The sequence below is a fragment of the Cygnus atratus genome, chromosome 4, assembly GCF_013377495.2.
Source record: "Cygnus atratus isolate AKBS03 ecotype Queensland, Australia chromosome 4, CAtr_DNAZoo_HiC_assembly, whole genome shotgun sequence".
In the NCBI taxonomy this organism is placed as follows: domain Eukaryota; kingdom Metazoa; phylum Chordata; class Aves; order Anseriformes; family Anatidae; genus Cygnus; species Cygnus atratus.
This window is the reverse complement of record NC_066365.1, coordinates 69,143,791-69,159,343: the sequence shown is the minus strand read 5'-3', so window position 1 is coordinate 69,159,343 and position 15,553 is coordinate 69,143,791. Positions and strand designations below refer to the sequence as shown.

The 15,553-nt window shown below is 39.5% G+C and overlaps 1 protein-coding gene across 7 annotated transcripts in view; it reads left to right on the top strand.

Moving 5' to 3' along the window:
• The window catches only part of NSD2 (nuclear receptor binding SET domain protein 2), a 107,360-nt gene that overhangs the window by 55,939 nt on the left and 35,868 nt on the right, over positions 1–15,553 (top strand). For all 7 annotated transcript variants that reach the window (XR_004778749.2, XR_007708253.1, XR_007708252.1 and 4 more), the window contains exons 3-5: positions 4,482–4,647; positions 12,000–12,166; positions 12,572–13,063. Coding sequence is in view for 4 of the 7 variants with exons in the window: in XM_035547319.1 (XP_035403212.1) it covers positions 4,482–4,647; positions 12,000–12,166; positions 12,572–13,063 (825 nt within the window). In the remaining 3 variants the exon portion in view is untranslated. The remainder of the gene's footprint in view (positions 1–4,481; positions 4,648–11,999; positions 12,167–12,571; positions 13,064–15,553) is intronic.

The following is a 15,553-nucleotide window of genomic DNA, read 5'->3' as shown; positions in this document are numbered from 1 at the left end:
GTAGCCTACAAGCAACTGTAAAGCTCTGTATTCAGTGAAGTGCTCTTCTTAAATGCATTACTCTCGGTAGTTGTTCAAAAATAATTTTAAACTTTGAAATTACCCATCACACACAATATGTTTGTCTCCTCATATTAGTCAGACCAGAATTAAGTGAAAACTGGAAGAATTCTTTCGATGAGCTGTAGGCAAAGTTAATTAAATACAAATGTTTTCTATGACCAAATCATCACTTTTCACTTCTTTGGGCTGGTTGAATGCTGACAGCATCGTCAGAAATTCCTGTCAATCTGCCTGTCACTCATCGCTTGTGAAAGTGCTGAGAGAAATGACAAACAAATCTTGGAAATGTTAAGGGAAGAGGCAAAGCATGTTAAATACTCTTTTCTTTTTTGGTCTCTCTCAGCCTATTGCGTTGCTGTCCCAGATGAATTTTTAAGGATGCTGGTACTATTTGAGGCATAATTTCTCGCAGAAAAACTCAGTTATGGTAGTTGAATCACTCCATTCCACACCCCACAGTCCCCCCAGACAACATAAACTTAAGTTCTGTCTAGCTGTCTTTCAGAGCAAGTCTTTCATTAGGATACTAATTCAGAGAGGCAGGGATTTCTGTTGAAACCAACGTCTGCAATACCGAGGAGCACAGAGCCTGTCCAATGGTCTGTGTTTACAGCACTGGGACTGGTCCACGCAGTCTGAAGTCATTACCTGCTCACACAAGCTTCAGCCATCCTGTCTGGGCAACTTCTCTGCGGTCCTGTGGTTAAAAAAGAAAAAAAGAAAGAAAAAAAACCCACCCACACTGAAATTCTTGCCCAGAGTAGAAAAGAAAGAAGCTCCCAGGCTGTTTCCTCGTAGAATTATAGAATCATAAAGGTTAGAAGAGACCTTCAAGATCATCTGGTCCAAACATCACCCTACTTCTTTTCCTTCCTATTCAGTGTGGCTGGTTTGAAGTCTGGGGCGAAGGTGGATGAGGAGGTAGCTATCTCAAAGGCCGCAGAGCTTAATTATAATTAATGAAGGAGAAGTAGGGGAAATTCTGCAACTGAAGGTGTGTGTTTACTTCTGTCAAAACTACAGGAGAAGGTAACAGAATGGTGCATAACGCAGGCCAAGCCAAACTTATTTTAGCAATTACAGTAAGCAAAGACTGATCTATGCTCCTCTGCAGCAGGGAAAGCCCTACGGACTTCTCTTTGTTGACATTTGTGGGTAGGGTATCTCATAGGAAATTAGAACAATATCAAGAAATTTTTTAAAAAGTTATTGTTAGAGGCAAAAATTGAGAAAAAAGTACTTTAAAATACTATGACTCGCTTGAGCTTGCTTTCTTCACTTTACAATTATGCTCTAAACCTGGAGTCTTGCATCTTAATTTGCTTGCTTATGTCATCACAGAAAGAGTTGATCTGCTGTTGCAGTAGCACATATCACCTGTCTGCTCGTGCACAGAGACCACCACAGGTGTGCTTCCCGGTCTGCCTCTCCATCTTCCACAGATGCAGTCAGATTCCCTGTTTTATGCCTGACTACACGTTGTTAGAGATACTATGTCATTAAATCAAAATTCACTGAAACAGCAATTCCAGTTTTCTGAAGGAAAAACAACTGGAAGCCAAATTACTTGTTCTTCTACCAGTTTGTAACTTCAATGGTGATTTCCCATTTTTAAAAATAACAGTGAGTACAGGCGTCTCATGAAGAAGCTCCAGCTCTCATCATATGATAGCATAGGTGCCATCAGGAGACTGGGTGGAAAATTTGTGTAGAAACGCTCTCTTCATCCCATCTGATCAATAATTAAAAAAAAAAAAACAGCAACAACAAAAAACTGAAAACTGGAATAAAATCTGCATGTGACTGCTTGTCAGTATCTACCATTTCCTGATGTTTTTAAAAATAATTTTAATTCTTCAGCTTTCTCATGCTATGTGTTCTAGAAATAATGCTCAAAAATAATTTTGAGAGGAGATATTAAAGAGACCGTATATGTCACAAAGCTGCTTGTCTTGGAAGTACAGGCCAGGAATTTCACCTCTCTGTTTACTGTAGAGATACGTATTAAGGGGTCAGAGTAATTCCCAGAATGAGGGAGTCAAGCTAAAACAGAGTGATGTGGGAAAGTAAGACGGAGGAGAATGAGCTCATGGCAATATTGTATGTAGGCTTTTGAATAGCCTCATATGAGAGGTCTTCAAAAAATTATGTATATAGAATTCTGGGCTGTATTTGCCATCTTTGAAAGCATGTGCATTTTATCAATAAAAGAAAGCATAAATACAGAAAATGTTACATCGATTTTCAGATTTTATCAGAGGGCTGTCATTTTCAAGTTTTTATCATGATCCAGCACGATAACAGAGCTCTTCAGATTTGTGAGGTGCTTGTAGATGTGTTGAAATGCAATATTCACCCCTGTACTGCCATCCCTTTCAGATTATGCTGCAGTAAGAAGCACTGCAAGAGCCTTTTCATTATTCCAGCCAGCTCCCTCTCAGATTGTAGTCGTAAATCTTTTCAGCCTAGTTGCACTTTCTGAAAAATACTGGGACTCATAAATTAAAAATGAGACGTAGCATCCTGAATAACTTTCACATTTCTGAAAATTTAGCTCACTGAAAAATATTTGCATCCCATCTATTTAGTTTAAATGCCGAAGTTGGTTTGTGTATGTTAGGATTAACGTTTTTCCGGATCTGTTCTCAGCATATGTATTTCTTAATTCGTAGCCTTTAAGCTTAACTTTTCATGTCATGTTTAACTGCTAGAAGGAGCATTTGATTTTTCACATCTGCTTGGAACCTTTTAGGTCTTTTGAGACTGCTGGACTCGAGGCAAGCTAAGCGGGAGGGGTTTTCTGATGGTCTTGCAGATTCTTTAGAGGGCCAAAAACCTTGAGACATGGGAACATGGCTCCTGCTGGAGGCACATGAACCAAGCCTGAATTCATCAGAAAAGCTGAATCACTAGATGAGTAACTGTCCCTAGCAATCAGAAGACATAGCATCATGTGTGTTTACCAGGAGCAGCTTTAAAAGTAAAAGCTTTGAGGGAAGGAGTTGCTCAGTACAGTAAGCTTTACGTTTTCTGACTGGACGTACCTCTGTGTTTGAATATTAAAAAATCGCTGTGCTGTTGGAGCGTGTCAAAGATTTGTTGTTTGAGCTTGGAAAATAATGTGCAGTTAATCATAGTAATATTCTCTGGGTTTAAAAATCTACATACAAAGTAACCTGGCATTTCCACATTGTAGATTTCCAGCTTTTTAGCAGTATTGCTTCTTTCCTCTTGCCACTTCTATTAATTAAAACAAAATTTTGTTCCTTCTCTAGCATTAAATCCACTGAAAGCCTGAAGCTCTTGAGCTGGTACTACAAAAGATGAATGATATAATTTGTTGTGCATACATATAGTATTGGAAAAAGATAAAAGCAAATAAAAATATGCCTAGATAGCTGCAATGAGACATGTTCTATGCTTCCGTACATCCAGTCTTAATGTTTGAAAAGATAAGGGCATTCGTTATTTACATCAAATAGAACAGATGAAGGCAAAAAGACAGAATGTAACTAGCTTCATCAAATGTGAAATAGTTTTAGCTTGTGAATAAATGTCTGTGTTGCTGAATTTCATTATGATGCTATAAAAATTTGTGGCTATCACAGGAGAATGTAAAACTCCCTTGTAGTATTTAAATCTATCCATTGAATGGGAAATATTTGTGTAATAGTTTTCCAACAGCAAGAATAGCTTTAGAGGACCAGCTGGACACTCACACTCTTCTACTGCTAGAACTGGAACAGCAAAAAAAAAAACACAAAACCTTGCAAAAGGACGTGGAGAAGGATTCTTGTCATGCTTTCCTTACTGTGTAGAAATAGAGCTAAAAGGTGCAGAATTTTGTTTTCTTGACCGGTTATGTATGTAGTTACTATTCAGACATAAAGACAGTATTTCATTCTATTCTAGATTCTAACCTCAAACAGAATTTTTGTTTGTATAGCACTTAATTGATAATGTTCAGTACAAAGGGAGGTTGGCTTTTCCATCAGTCGGTGCTGTGTGAATGTGTTTGAAATTAGAGTTAGCCTTCCTGATGATCTCTCAGCAGTTATTCAAAAAGATAAAGGCAAACTACAGCTTATTTGCCAGTACTTCAAGCTAAAAAGAAGAACAGAAGTGGAACTGGGAATTTTATGCTGTGAGAGAACAAAAATTGTGACTTAGTCTTTATCACACAAGAAATATAATTATTGTTTGCTAGAAAACACTATAGCCCTTTTTCTAGTGTAATATTTCTTTCTTTCCTCCTTCCATTTACCACTGTATATGTTTATACATTTAACTAGGATGTTTAAACAGAATACAAACTGTAGTTTGTTGTTTATTTTTTGTGTGATGTTTAGTAATCCGAGTGCGTATCTGAAGGAGAAACATGGTGATAATTTTTTTCTTCTTTTTCTTCTTTTTTTAAGGCTCCTGCTAAGAAAGATTCAACTCAAAGTACCATCAAAGATGACAAAGTCCATCTGTTGAAGTATAATATAGGAGATCTAGTGTGGTCAAAAGTGTCTGGTTTTCCGTGGTGGCCATGTATGGTTTCTGCTGATCCTGTTCTCCATGCTTACACTAAACTAAAAGGTATGTCAGCGATCCTACAAACATCCAACTTTCTTTCATGCTTATGTAAACATTATTTTGGAAAAGTTCTGTTCTTCATTCTGTCTATTCTGTTGTATCAGTAACTGAACCAGTCTGTCGCTGTCAGGAAGAACGTTAAAATGATGCAAGCACTGTTCTTGAGCATATAGTGGCTTGAGTTTATTTCACTGTGGTTTTTTTTTTTTTTTTAACTCTGAACACTCTGAAGGATATCAAAATTGTGGTCTGTGAAATTGGTTGAAGTCTTATTAAAAAATTATCTGCTGATACATACTTCCCATTGGTTTTATGGTGACGTTTGGAGAAGTGACATGGGCTAAAAATTTTATTGAAAGCTAATGGGAGTTAAATACTCCTGATGATTATGCTTTACTAAAAGCAATTCCTAATTCAGCCAGCTTAATTTTCTGTGATTTGTAGAATCAATAGGTATCTACAGACATTAGTTGATTCTAAATGCAGGCACTACTGAGTGTTAACGTAATTCTTAAGTAGAAATTGTACCCATTTCTTCATCTCATTTGCGGTTTCTTTCTCTGTTCTGAAACTTTCAGAGTTTATCTATACTGCTTGTAGAATGATAAAGTAATGTAGGTTGGAAAGGGCCCCTAGAAGCTGTAAGTTCTCCAAGCTAAACCAGGTTGCACAGGGCCTTGTCCAGTGAAATATTTAATGCCTTCAAGGATGGAGATTGCACAGCCTTTTGTATTAGCACTGTGTGAATCCAAGGAGAGTCTGGCTCAGTCTTCTCTGTATCCTTCTCCATTAAGCAGCTAAAGACAGCAGTAAGATCTCTCTAAAGCTCAGTGGGTTGTTTGCTCTGGTTTAGTTGGTTTTGGTTTCCTGAGACTTAAAAAGCTCCCTGAACATCTTATTGTACATACTGTGCTCCAGCTCCCTAATCACCTTGTTAGCCCTCCACTGGACTGCCTGTAATATGTCAGTGTCTTCACTGTACTGGGGAACCCAAAACTAGGTATGGTATTCCAGATGTGATCTCACAGGTGCTGAATAGAGGGGAATAAGCCTCTTTGGTTTATCTGACTTGCTGGCTATATTCTTGCCACTTGTATAGTTGACAAGTATGTGGCCTTCTTCACTACAAGGTTATGCAGTTGGCTCATGCTCAATTTGATGTCCACAGGGACCCCACATCTTTTTTGCTCCACCAATGTGGAGGGATTGTGGAAACGAGAGTGATCTTGACACTTTGAGGGTATGGTCTGAAAAAATGCAATTCAGTAGGAATAAATGGTCATGTTTTTTTTTTTTTTCAGTGGTAAAAGATCATGCTAGGAAGTGAGTGGAAAGCTGCATTTCTGAAGAAAAGAATCTGAGAGTCATAATAACACGGTGTAGTTTTCCCTGCAGAGAGACCAAAGTTACACTGACATATAAATAGTGCTGTTTATAAAATGCATCAAGTAGATCCTTTGCTTTTTCAGTGGCAGCATGGCCTCAGCAGGAGTACATTGTTCATTTCATCTAGTTTGGGCTATCTCATTTGAAGAGATGTGGACCAAATGGAGAAGGTGCTGAGGAGAACGTGAACACAAATGTAGGTGTCTATGTGTGAGGACAAACAGAAGGAACTGGGGCTCTTTAAGCTGACAAGGAGGAGCTAAAGAAGAAGCACGTTAACTGGCCTTAAATAACACAAGTTACGTGCAAAGAAGAAAAAACGTAAATTCTTCTTACTCTGAGAACAAGACAGCTTTGTAACAATGAATATTTAGACTGCATACTAAGAACGACTTGGAAGTGAAAAAGATAGTGACACACTGGAATGAGTTGCCTGGAGAGACTGTGATCTCATTCACAGTAGGTTTTTAAGAACAAATTGAAGGAGGATCTCTAGGATTATAGATAGACTCAGTGTTGATAGTAAACTAAATGGTTTCTTGAAATCCCTTTCAAACATCCGTGAAATTGCTAAAATGGCTGTTATAGACTTCTCAGGCAAATATTTCATGTAGCAATCTTTCAGAGTTGATCAGGCAGTCCCTGTGGTTGTAGTCTTTGACTATTTAGTCTACTGTGGCATAGAAGAGCTGGATTTTGAGAGAAATAGAGCTGTTTTATTTCCTAACTAAATTTTTCTGCTCCTTAAAAGGAGCAAGATTCACACTTCATTATCAAGCATGGTGGCTTTTTAAAGGAAAATATAAAAATAAATTTAGCAAACAAACAATGTCATACCTGTGAGTGCAGCCTGTGGACTGCTAACAGAACGAGGAGCCCACATACTTTAAGCCATTAAATTTCATCTCTTTGAAATAATATATATATGAGGAACATTTCAGATATTTACTCTGGAGTTGATTTGGGGTTTGTCTTGTCCTTCAGGAAGTACATATGTATAAACCTCCACCTTTGATTCATGTTCAACTTGCCGTCAACCAGAACCACCAGTTCCCTTTCAGCCTGTCATGCCCAACTCTCTACGTACAGCCAGGGTTGCCCCATCCCAGGTGCAGAATCTGGCATTTGCTTTTGTTAAACTTCATGCAGTTGGTGATTGCCCAGCCCTCTAATTTGTCCAGATCTCTCTGCAAGGCCTCTCCACCCTTGAGGGAATCAACAGTTCTTCCCAGTTCAGTGTCATCCACAAACTTAACTTAGTATACCTTCGAGTCCTGCACCCAAGTCATTTTTGAAAACGTTAAAGAGAACTGGCGCTAAAATGGAGTCCTGAAGAACCCCACTAGTGACTGGCTGACAGCCTGATGTAACCCCATTTACTGGAACCCTTTGAGCCCAACCCATCAGCCAACTGTTCACCTATTTCATGAGGTTTTTGTCTAGCTTTATGCTGGACATTTCGTCTAGACGGATACTGTAAGAAACAGTATCAAAAGCTTTTCTGAAATCCAAAAAGATTACATCAGCTAGCTTCTCTTGGTCACCAAGGTGGGTGTCCTTGTCATAAAAGGAAACTAAGTTCTTTAAACAGGACACTACCATCATGAACTCACGTTGGCTATGACCAATGACTGCATTGTCTTTCAGGTGTTTTTCAATAACTCCCAGAATAATCTTCTTCATAATATTATCAGGCACTGAAGTGAGACTGACAGGCCTGTAACTACCAGGGTCTTCTTTCTTGCCCTTCTTGAAAATTGGAACTATGTTTGCCAGCTTCCAGTCGACTGGGACCACTCCAGATTCCCAAGACCATTGCCATTACAATGGCAAACAGCATCTCTGTAGGCCTCCCATGTTGCCTGACCTTGCTTCCAGTGGCAATACACTTTTTTCCACCTAAGCTCTAGAAGAGTTTAGCCAACCCAACCTTCTGCTCCACCTGCTTGACTTCGGACATTTTGGAATTGCCTGTTCTTGTGCTCTTAAGAGGTGGTACTTAAAAACTTACCGGCACTGACGGACCCAACTGTTTACAAAAGCAGTTTCCCAGGGGATCTTACTAACCAGTTCCCTGAAACAGCCTGAAGTCCGCTCTCCCCATATCCAGGGTTGAGGTTTTGGTGGCAGTTTCCTCCTGTCACCAAAGATTTTAAACTACATTCGTGGTCACTATGACCAAGATGGCCACCAGTCACCACTTCACCCATGAGACCTTCTCTGTTCACAAACAACATATCTAGGAGGGCACCTTTCCTAGTCAGCTCCCTTAGTACCTGTATCAAGAAGTTATCATCAAGGTGTTTTAGGAATCTCCTGGACCTGTTTGTATCAGCTGTGTGGTATTCCCAGTTAATGTCTGGCAAGTTAAAGTCACCCATAAGAAAAAGGGCGGCTGATCTAGAGGTATCTCTTAGTTCCTTAAAGAATAATTCATCCTGGCTGGGTGACCTATAGTAGACTCCCACAGCAACATCTCCACATTTTTACTTGTCCCTTAATCCTTACCCAGAGGTTCTCAGACATGTCATCACCACCTGCAAGCTCCTTACAGCTCAGCCCCTCCATTACATACAGCACCAGCCTCACCTGCCCTGCCTATCCCTTCTGAAGAGCCTGTAACCATCCATCATAACACATCAGCCACAGGACTCTTCCCACCGGATTTTGTTTATGCCAACAATGTTGTGGCTTTGGGACTGAGCTAAGGCTTCTAGCTCCTCTTGCTTGTTCCTCATGCTGCATGCTTTGGTGTAGAAACATTTCAAATGTGCTTCATTTTACCCAACACCTTGTGGAGCAGACTGAAGAATCTCACTAGCATGCAGTCCCTCAAATTTTGTCATGCAGTCCCATAGCTTATCACTGGTGTGCCTCATTTTATCCTTTTCCCCTTTCAAATCTAGCTTAAAATTTTTTCAGTCAGCCCTGCTAACTCCTGTGCAAAAATCCTTTTCCTGCTCTGAGAAAGGCAGATCCCATCAAGCACCTGCCGGCCTGGTGTTGTGTAGACCACCCCATGACCGAGAAACACAAAATTCTGCTGGCGACACCAGCCTTGCAGCCATGTATTGATCAACTGGGTCTGCCTCTTCCTTTCAGTATTGTTCCCTGCTACTGGAAGGATAGAGGAAAACGCTAGCTGTGCAGTTGATCCTTTAACTAATTTCCCCAAGGTCCCATTTGATTGCCATTGGACTTCTCTTTGCTACTTCATCACTGCCAACATAAGAAAACAATGATCAAAGGGCCATACCAGGCCAGTGAGTTTTCTAGTAACATCTCTTACACCGGACCCCAGGGAGGCAGCAGGCATCCCTGTGGGTTGGGTCCGGTTGGCATATCAGTTTTGGGCACCACAGTACAGAAAGGACATAAAACTATTATGTTGCGTCCAAAGGAGGGATACAAAGATGGTGAAGGGTCTGGAGGGGGAGGTGTATGAGGAGTAGCTGAGGTCTCTTGGTTTGTTCATCCCAGAGCAGAGCAGGCCGAGGGGAGGTCTCATGGCGGCCTGCAGCTCCCTCACGAGGGGAGTGGAGGGGCAGGCGCTGAGCTCTGCTCTCTGGGGACAGCGACAGGACCCGAGGGAACGGCATGGAGCTGGGACAGGGGAGGGTCAGGCTGGGTGTTAGGGAAAGGTTCTGCACCCAGAGGGTGTTCGGGCACTGGGACAGGCTCCCCAGAGCAGTGGTCATAGCACCGAGCTGCCAGAGTTCAAGGAGTGTTTGGACAGCGCTGTCAGACATAGGGTCTGATTTTTGTGTGGTCCTGTGTGGAGCCAGGAGTTGGGCTCAATGATCCTGGTGGGTCCCTTCCAACTCGGGATATTCTGTGATTTTATGATTCTCCCTGCACACCCAACCGTACAAACTGCCACACCATGCCCTGTTAGTCCGCCCTGATCACAGCACTCCCTGAACCTTCCTCGTAAGAAACCCCCGTGTTCACCACAATCCCTTGCTCTGCTGCAGAACGTGCATGCACCTGAGGTGATCACCTCAGCGAGTGACTAACAATAGTGGTGGGTCCTGCAGAACGCTCTGCCAGAACTTCAGCAACTCGTGGTTCGAGGATTCTGTGAGCCCAAAATGGTGACTTGGTATTTAGCAATCTATAGTGATGTCCTTTATTTCATCCAGGAGTGTTATGAAATCAGACCACAGAAGATACCTGCAGATTCAAAAATAGGTTTGATTATTCTAATGGTAGACACTATTATTTAGACTAATTAATTCGGCAGTTACAGCCATCCAACGTTATATTGCAAAAGGAAGAGAGCATGTGTGTCTTCTTGGAACTGGGCTGTTGGATGATCAAAGGCAGATTTTAACAGGTGGTCGTAAATGTAGCACGTGCCATCTCTGTCAGCAGCTAGGACATCCTGGTTAAATACAAAATGTATCCGTTACTTCATCTGTGGTTAATTCATTGGAGCTCAGTAGTCCCTAGTTAAGAGGAATTTTCTTGATGGGGACAAAATAATTACTGTTAGAGAATTGTTCCTTGTTGTGCCTTGTTGGAACATGTATTAGGCCACTGGATTGTGTCTTTGACACATACAGTCCTGAGACCTTTACCTATGGCATTCCTCTAGAGTCTCATACCTGATCTCAAAAGAGTCACTATCATTCTTGTAGCTCTCGTGTATGTAGTATATATGTCTGTAATGGTTAGTAAAACTTTGGCTCATACCATTAATTAGGTTGATTTCATATTACTGTTCCAGATGCCACATCTTGGGGCAAGATCAAACCTCTTGAAACATAATTATTGGCTGAGTAATTACAAAAAGAGAGTTCTTTCGAAGTCTAGAAAACCCAGTAATAATAGTGTATGAGGCAATCAGCTGGAAGTATTTGCTGACTAAATCAGAAGGCATGCTGTGAGTGAATAACCTAACAAAATCTAGACCTAGTTTGAAAACATCTGTTGCAGATGACCATGGCTGTTATTTGTTCTTACTGCACAGAAATCCTTCCCTGATTTCCTCTTCCTCCCAGACTACATCTTAGACTTACTAATATGGTAATACCTTGAAGAGCTGTATACTGTATACAGAATACTGTAGGGTGGATAGCTGATCCTTTCTAGCAGTACTGACAACCACAAAAGTGTAGCTCATCACAGTAAAACTTTTTTTTTTAAATGATACCCTAATTTGAACGCTTAGCAGACAACAAATCTGCAAGATTTTATGAAGGAGATGCTAGAGGACCTTTAAAGTCTGATTCTCTTACCTATGCCATCTGCCATTTAGAAGTTGGTTGTTAACTCTGAACTCCTCCATGAATTTTGAAGGTGTTTGCTTCCCCCTTCACTGTAGAATAGCTGAGATCTTTAGTAGGGGAAGATCGTACGCCTATTTCTTACTACAGTGAGCCAGTATTCCTCTTTACAGTCTTAGAAAGATATTTCTTGTCTAGATTTCAGAATTGTTCTTTTCATCTTCCCATTCTCCGTTCCACCACACAAATCCTTTTCCATTCTTGCTTTGATTCCCTAAAAGCTTGGTTAATATGCAGTTGTGATCACAACTGTTAAAATCAGCTGAAGCATGTGTTGTTTTTTTTTCAAGAATATTAAAAGATAAGGTTTAGGCAGATTGGAGATGAGGCTGAGCACACAGGCTATCCAAGATTTTAAAATCTGAATTTTGTATTGATTTTCACATGCAGCATTTTCAGAAAGATCCAGGCTTACATATAAGTTAATATACATAGAAAGCACTGACAGATGATTGTAACCTTAAGTTCATTTAGCAAAGCTTATTTTTGTTTGTATTAAACAGGTCAGCTTTTATGTCAAACTTAATAGCTTAACTCAGAGACTTTCAACCCAGTAAGTGGATTTTTGAAAGGTAAACAGCTGTACTGCGCTTTGGTCATTGTGGTAACTATAGCAGCTTATAAGAAGTACAGAGAACAACATAAGTTGGGTCTTAAATGCTTTATTAAATTATTTTTCAGGACAGAAAAAGAGCTTTCGTCAATATCATGTTCAGTTTTTTGGAGATGCCCCAGAGCGAGCCTGGATATTTGAGAAGAGCCTTGTGCCATTCAAAGAAAAAGACCAGTTTGAACAATTATGCCAGGAAAGTGCAAAACAAGCCCTCACTAAAGCAGAGAAAATAAAGGTAAGAAGTTTCCAAATAAGGCAAGATGTGCATTTTTTTTTTAATTTTCTATTATGAGTATGTATAGATGTAAATAGATATTCTAGGGACCTTTTAAGATGGCTTGTTTTACAGAGTCTTGTAGTCTTACATTTCAGGTACAGATGCAAAGCTTGTTATGACTTCTCACTGTTAACTATTACTTATTAAATATGTTAATAAATAACTATTACTTATTAAAAAGGAGTACTGCTCTGCTTTGTCATTGGTTCATACATGGTATCAGTACTATCAAATACAATTCCATTTGAGTGTCTGAATTGTAATTATACATTACACTTAGTCTCTTGAAATTGTTTTTTGTTGATGTTGGTATTCTGGAATCAAAAGCGAGCAAATTTCTCACACAGTCTTCTTACCTTGCAGATGTTAAAGCCTGTTTCAGGGAAACTGCGGCCGCAGTGGGAGATGGGTGTTAAGCAAGCAAGTGAAGCAGTAAGCATGACAGTGGAAGAACGGAAGGCCAAGTACACCTTCATCTACATTAGGGACAGACCTCATCTTAATCCTCGAGTGGCAAAGGAAGTTGGCATTGCTGTGGAGCCATTAGAGGAGATAGATGAGTCATCTTACTCAAACGAAGAAACGACTGAAAATCTGAAATCAATAAAGGAGTCTGGCATTCCTAACAAGAGGAGGAGAAGGACATCAAAATTGTCTGCCACTGATGATACACAAGAAAGCAGTCAGTCGGGGACTAAGAATACTACTCCTCAAAAGTCATCTGATCAGGCAGAATCCAAAAGAGGGATAGGCTCCCCTCTCAATAGAAAGAAAACTCCAGCATCTACTCCACGAAGCAGAAAGGGCGATGCAGTATCTCAGTTTTTGGTCTTTTGTCAAAAGCACAGAGATGAGGTTAGTCTCTTTTAGCTCTTACTTCACTGTAGTTGACAAAAACTAGTTGTTACGATCGAATCCATAATATTCTGGGTTTGACGAGGTATGCCTGCGTGAAATCTTGGTCTAGACAGTAACAGAGAAAGGAGGAAGTGTGGATGAGTAAACAAAATAGTGATAGTGCCATTTTGCTTTAAGCATGTCACATTAGTATCTTCCTACATAATCTAGCATGTTATCTTCCTACATAATCCAACAGCCCTTTTTCTTAGCCGTAATTTTTTAATATACATAAAATAGATATGCATACGTATGCTCAGGCAAATATAAAAAAGGTTATGCAGTTTATGGCCATCTACTTACAGTTAGCTTGTACATTCTTTTTGATCACGTGGCTCAAATCATACAGTGTATTCCCTTGTCTTCAAACTCCTCAAAAACTACATTTGCCTACCTAGAATCCTCTGCTGAACTTCAAAAGAAGCTTCAGCAGTTACCAAAGCATATGACAATGACTGTCAGCGTGCAATCAGCTGGGACAGAAACTAGGCCTTTTTGAGAGTATTACACTCCGTGGCAAGATGGATTAAATAACTACTTTAATACCAACATTTCTTATGAAGACTTCTAGAGGCATAAAAGCAGTACCACTGTTCTAGCTCATTACTTTAAAATTATGAACATCTGAACAGTAATCATGAGCAACCCTTTGCAGTACAATTCCATGCACTGGAAGAATCATCAGTTCTGATGTTTTCTTTTAGTTGTACTCGTCTGTAATACTCACAAAGGGTTCAGAAAGTTAGAGGTGACGTTAATTGTCTTTAACTGTTGATTTGTTGACTTCATTGTAAGAGATTTGTATTAGAAAATATTAACAAATCTGAACTTTATGAAGAAAAATTGAAAAACAGATTTTGTTCTAAGGAAATAAATTAGTAGTAGTTCAACTTAAGGATCTTTTTAGATCATTGCAACTCAAGATCCTCTTGAGAGTTAAAATGAACACAGTGTACATATCGCTTTTTGTGGATTTGGTTCACTTGAGAATAACATTAGCAGTTCAGTTTGCTGGCTCCGGAAACAAGAGGGTTTTCTACCCAGACTATTAAATACCAATTTTGAAGTATTCATTATGAAAAGTTGTATGGGAAAAACATCTGTCTCATGTTTGAGAGAAGTGAGTTCTGTTTCCGGTTCTTCTGTAAGTGACTTGTGTAATGGCAAGAGGGCATTTCCTTGGCCTTTAAGGTAGGTAGCAAGAAGTCTTGTGCAGTATTGAGGCATATGAAATTACTTCTCTGGAAGAAATTAGATTTTTATGATTGGTTTTATGGACTCTTAGCTGAACTCATCCTACTACAGAAGAGACGTGCTGTGTCTCTGATGTTACATTGCTATTTTCTGCGCCAGTTATCAAGTTTCATTCCCTTCTATGGTTATACTGTAGCTTTCAACGTAATAGATGGAAAATGCAAAGAGTATTACAATATTTGACATCGAAGAATTGATTGGTCTTCAATGTTACTTTGGAAAACTGAAAAACTTACATAAACTGGAAAATCACACTGATGATAATGTTTAATATTACACAGAGTTATAAGTAAAAGGAAATAAGTTTCAAAATACTACATATATCTTGAGAGAGGACATCCTACCATTTCTGCCTAGAATACCTTTTAATAAAATCAGTCGTGAAAACCCAAATCCATGGTTATGTGATTGATGCTGTTAGATACAGAAGCATTTCTGTGCATGGAACAGATGTAGGTTATAAAAACAGCAGATAACAGACAGCTGCAGCCAACAGTCCCTCTAATAGATTAAGATCATTAGAGCCTGTTTTTTCCTTTCTCTTGATGTGAAGACAGCTAGCAAAGAAGGTAAATACAATTTTAGATATTTACGCTTCTTGCACTAAACCTGTTACCTAAGTTTAGTTAACTCTTCAGGCCTGTCAGGTTGCTTTTAAAAGGGCAGTTCTGTGGCTTTGGTGGAAGGTGGAAATTGTATGCAAACGAACATTTGGTGTTTTCCTTTCTCTTTGGCTTATCTGGTTCAACTTGTGTAGTTTGCTTTCCATCCAAGAGACTTTTTTTTTCCTCTTGTTTTAGTTATTCTGATGTTTTAGATGTAGTGATAACATCAGCTAAAAAACAGACCTCTTTGTATTGGTGGCATCTGAGAGATCAGAGTATAGTTCCTTATGTAGTTAACATAAATATATTAAGAAGAAAGTAAAACTGGATCCAGAAGAGGTTCTCTGGCTCCCAGACTTGGGAAGAGATGGAAGGGAATGACTAAAGACTTCTCATTCAGGGCCTCTAATAATCACACGGTATCTTAAAAGTAGAGATGTTTCTGCTGTGTTTTGTTTGGAGTCCAGATTTGTATGGTAGTAGGATTCGTGTATCGGTTTGGTTTTATTAATTACTACTTTTTGCGTTACTTTTCTGAGGATAGAACAGTGAGAAATAGTTGAAATTTTCAGAAATTAATGGCGGCCGC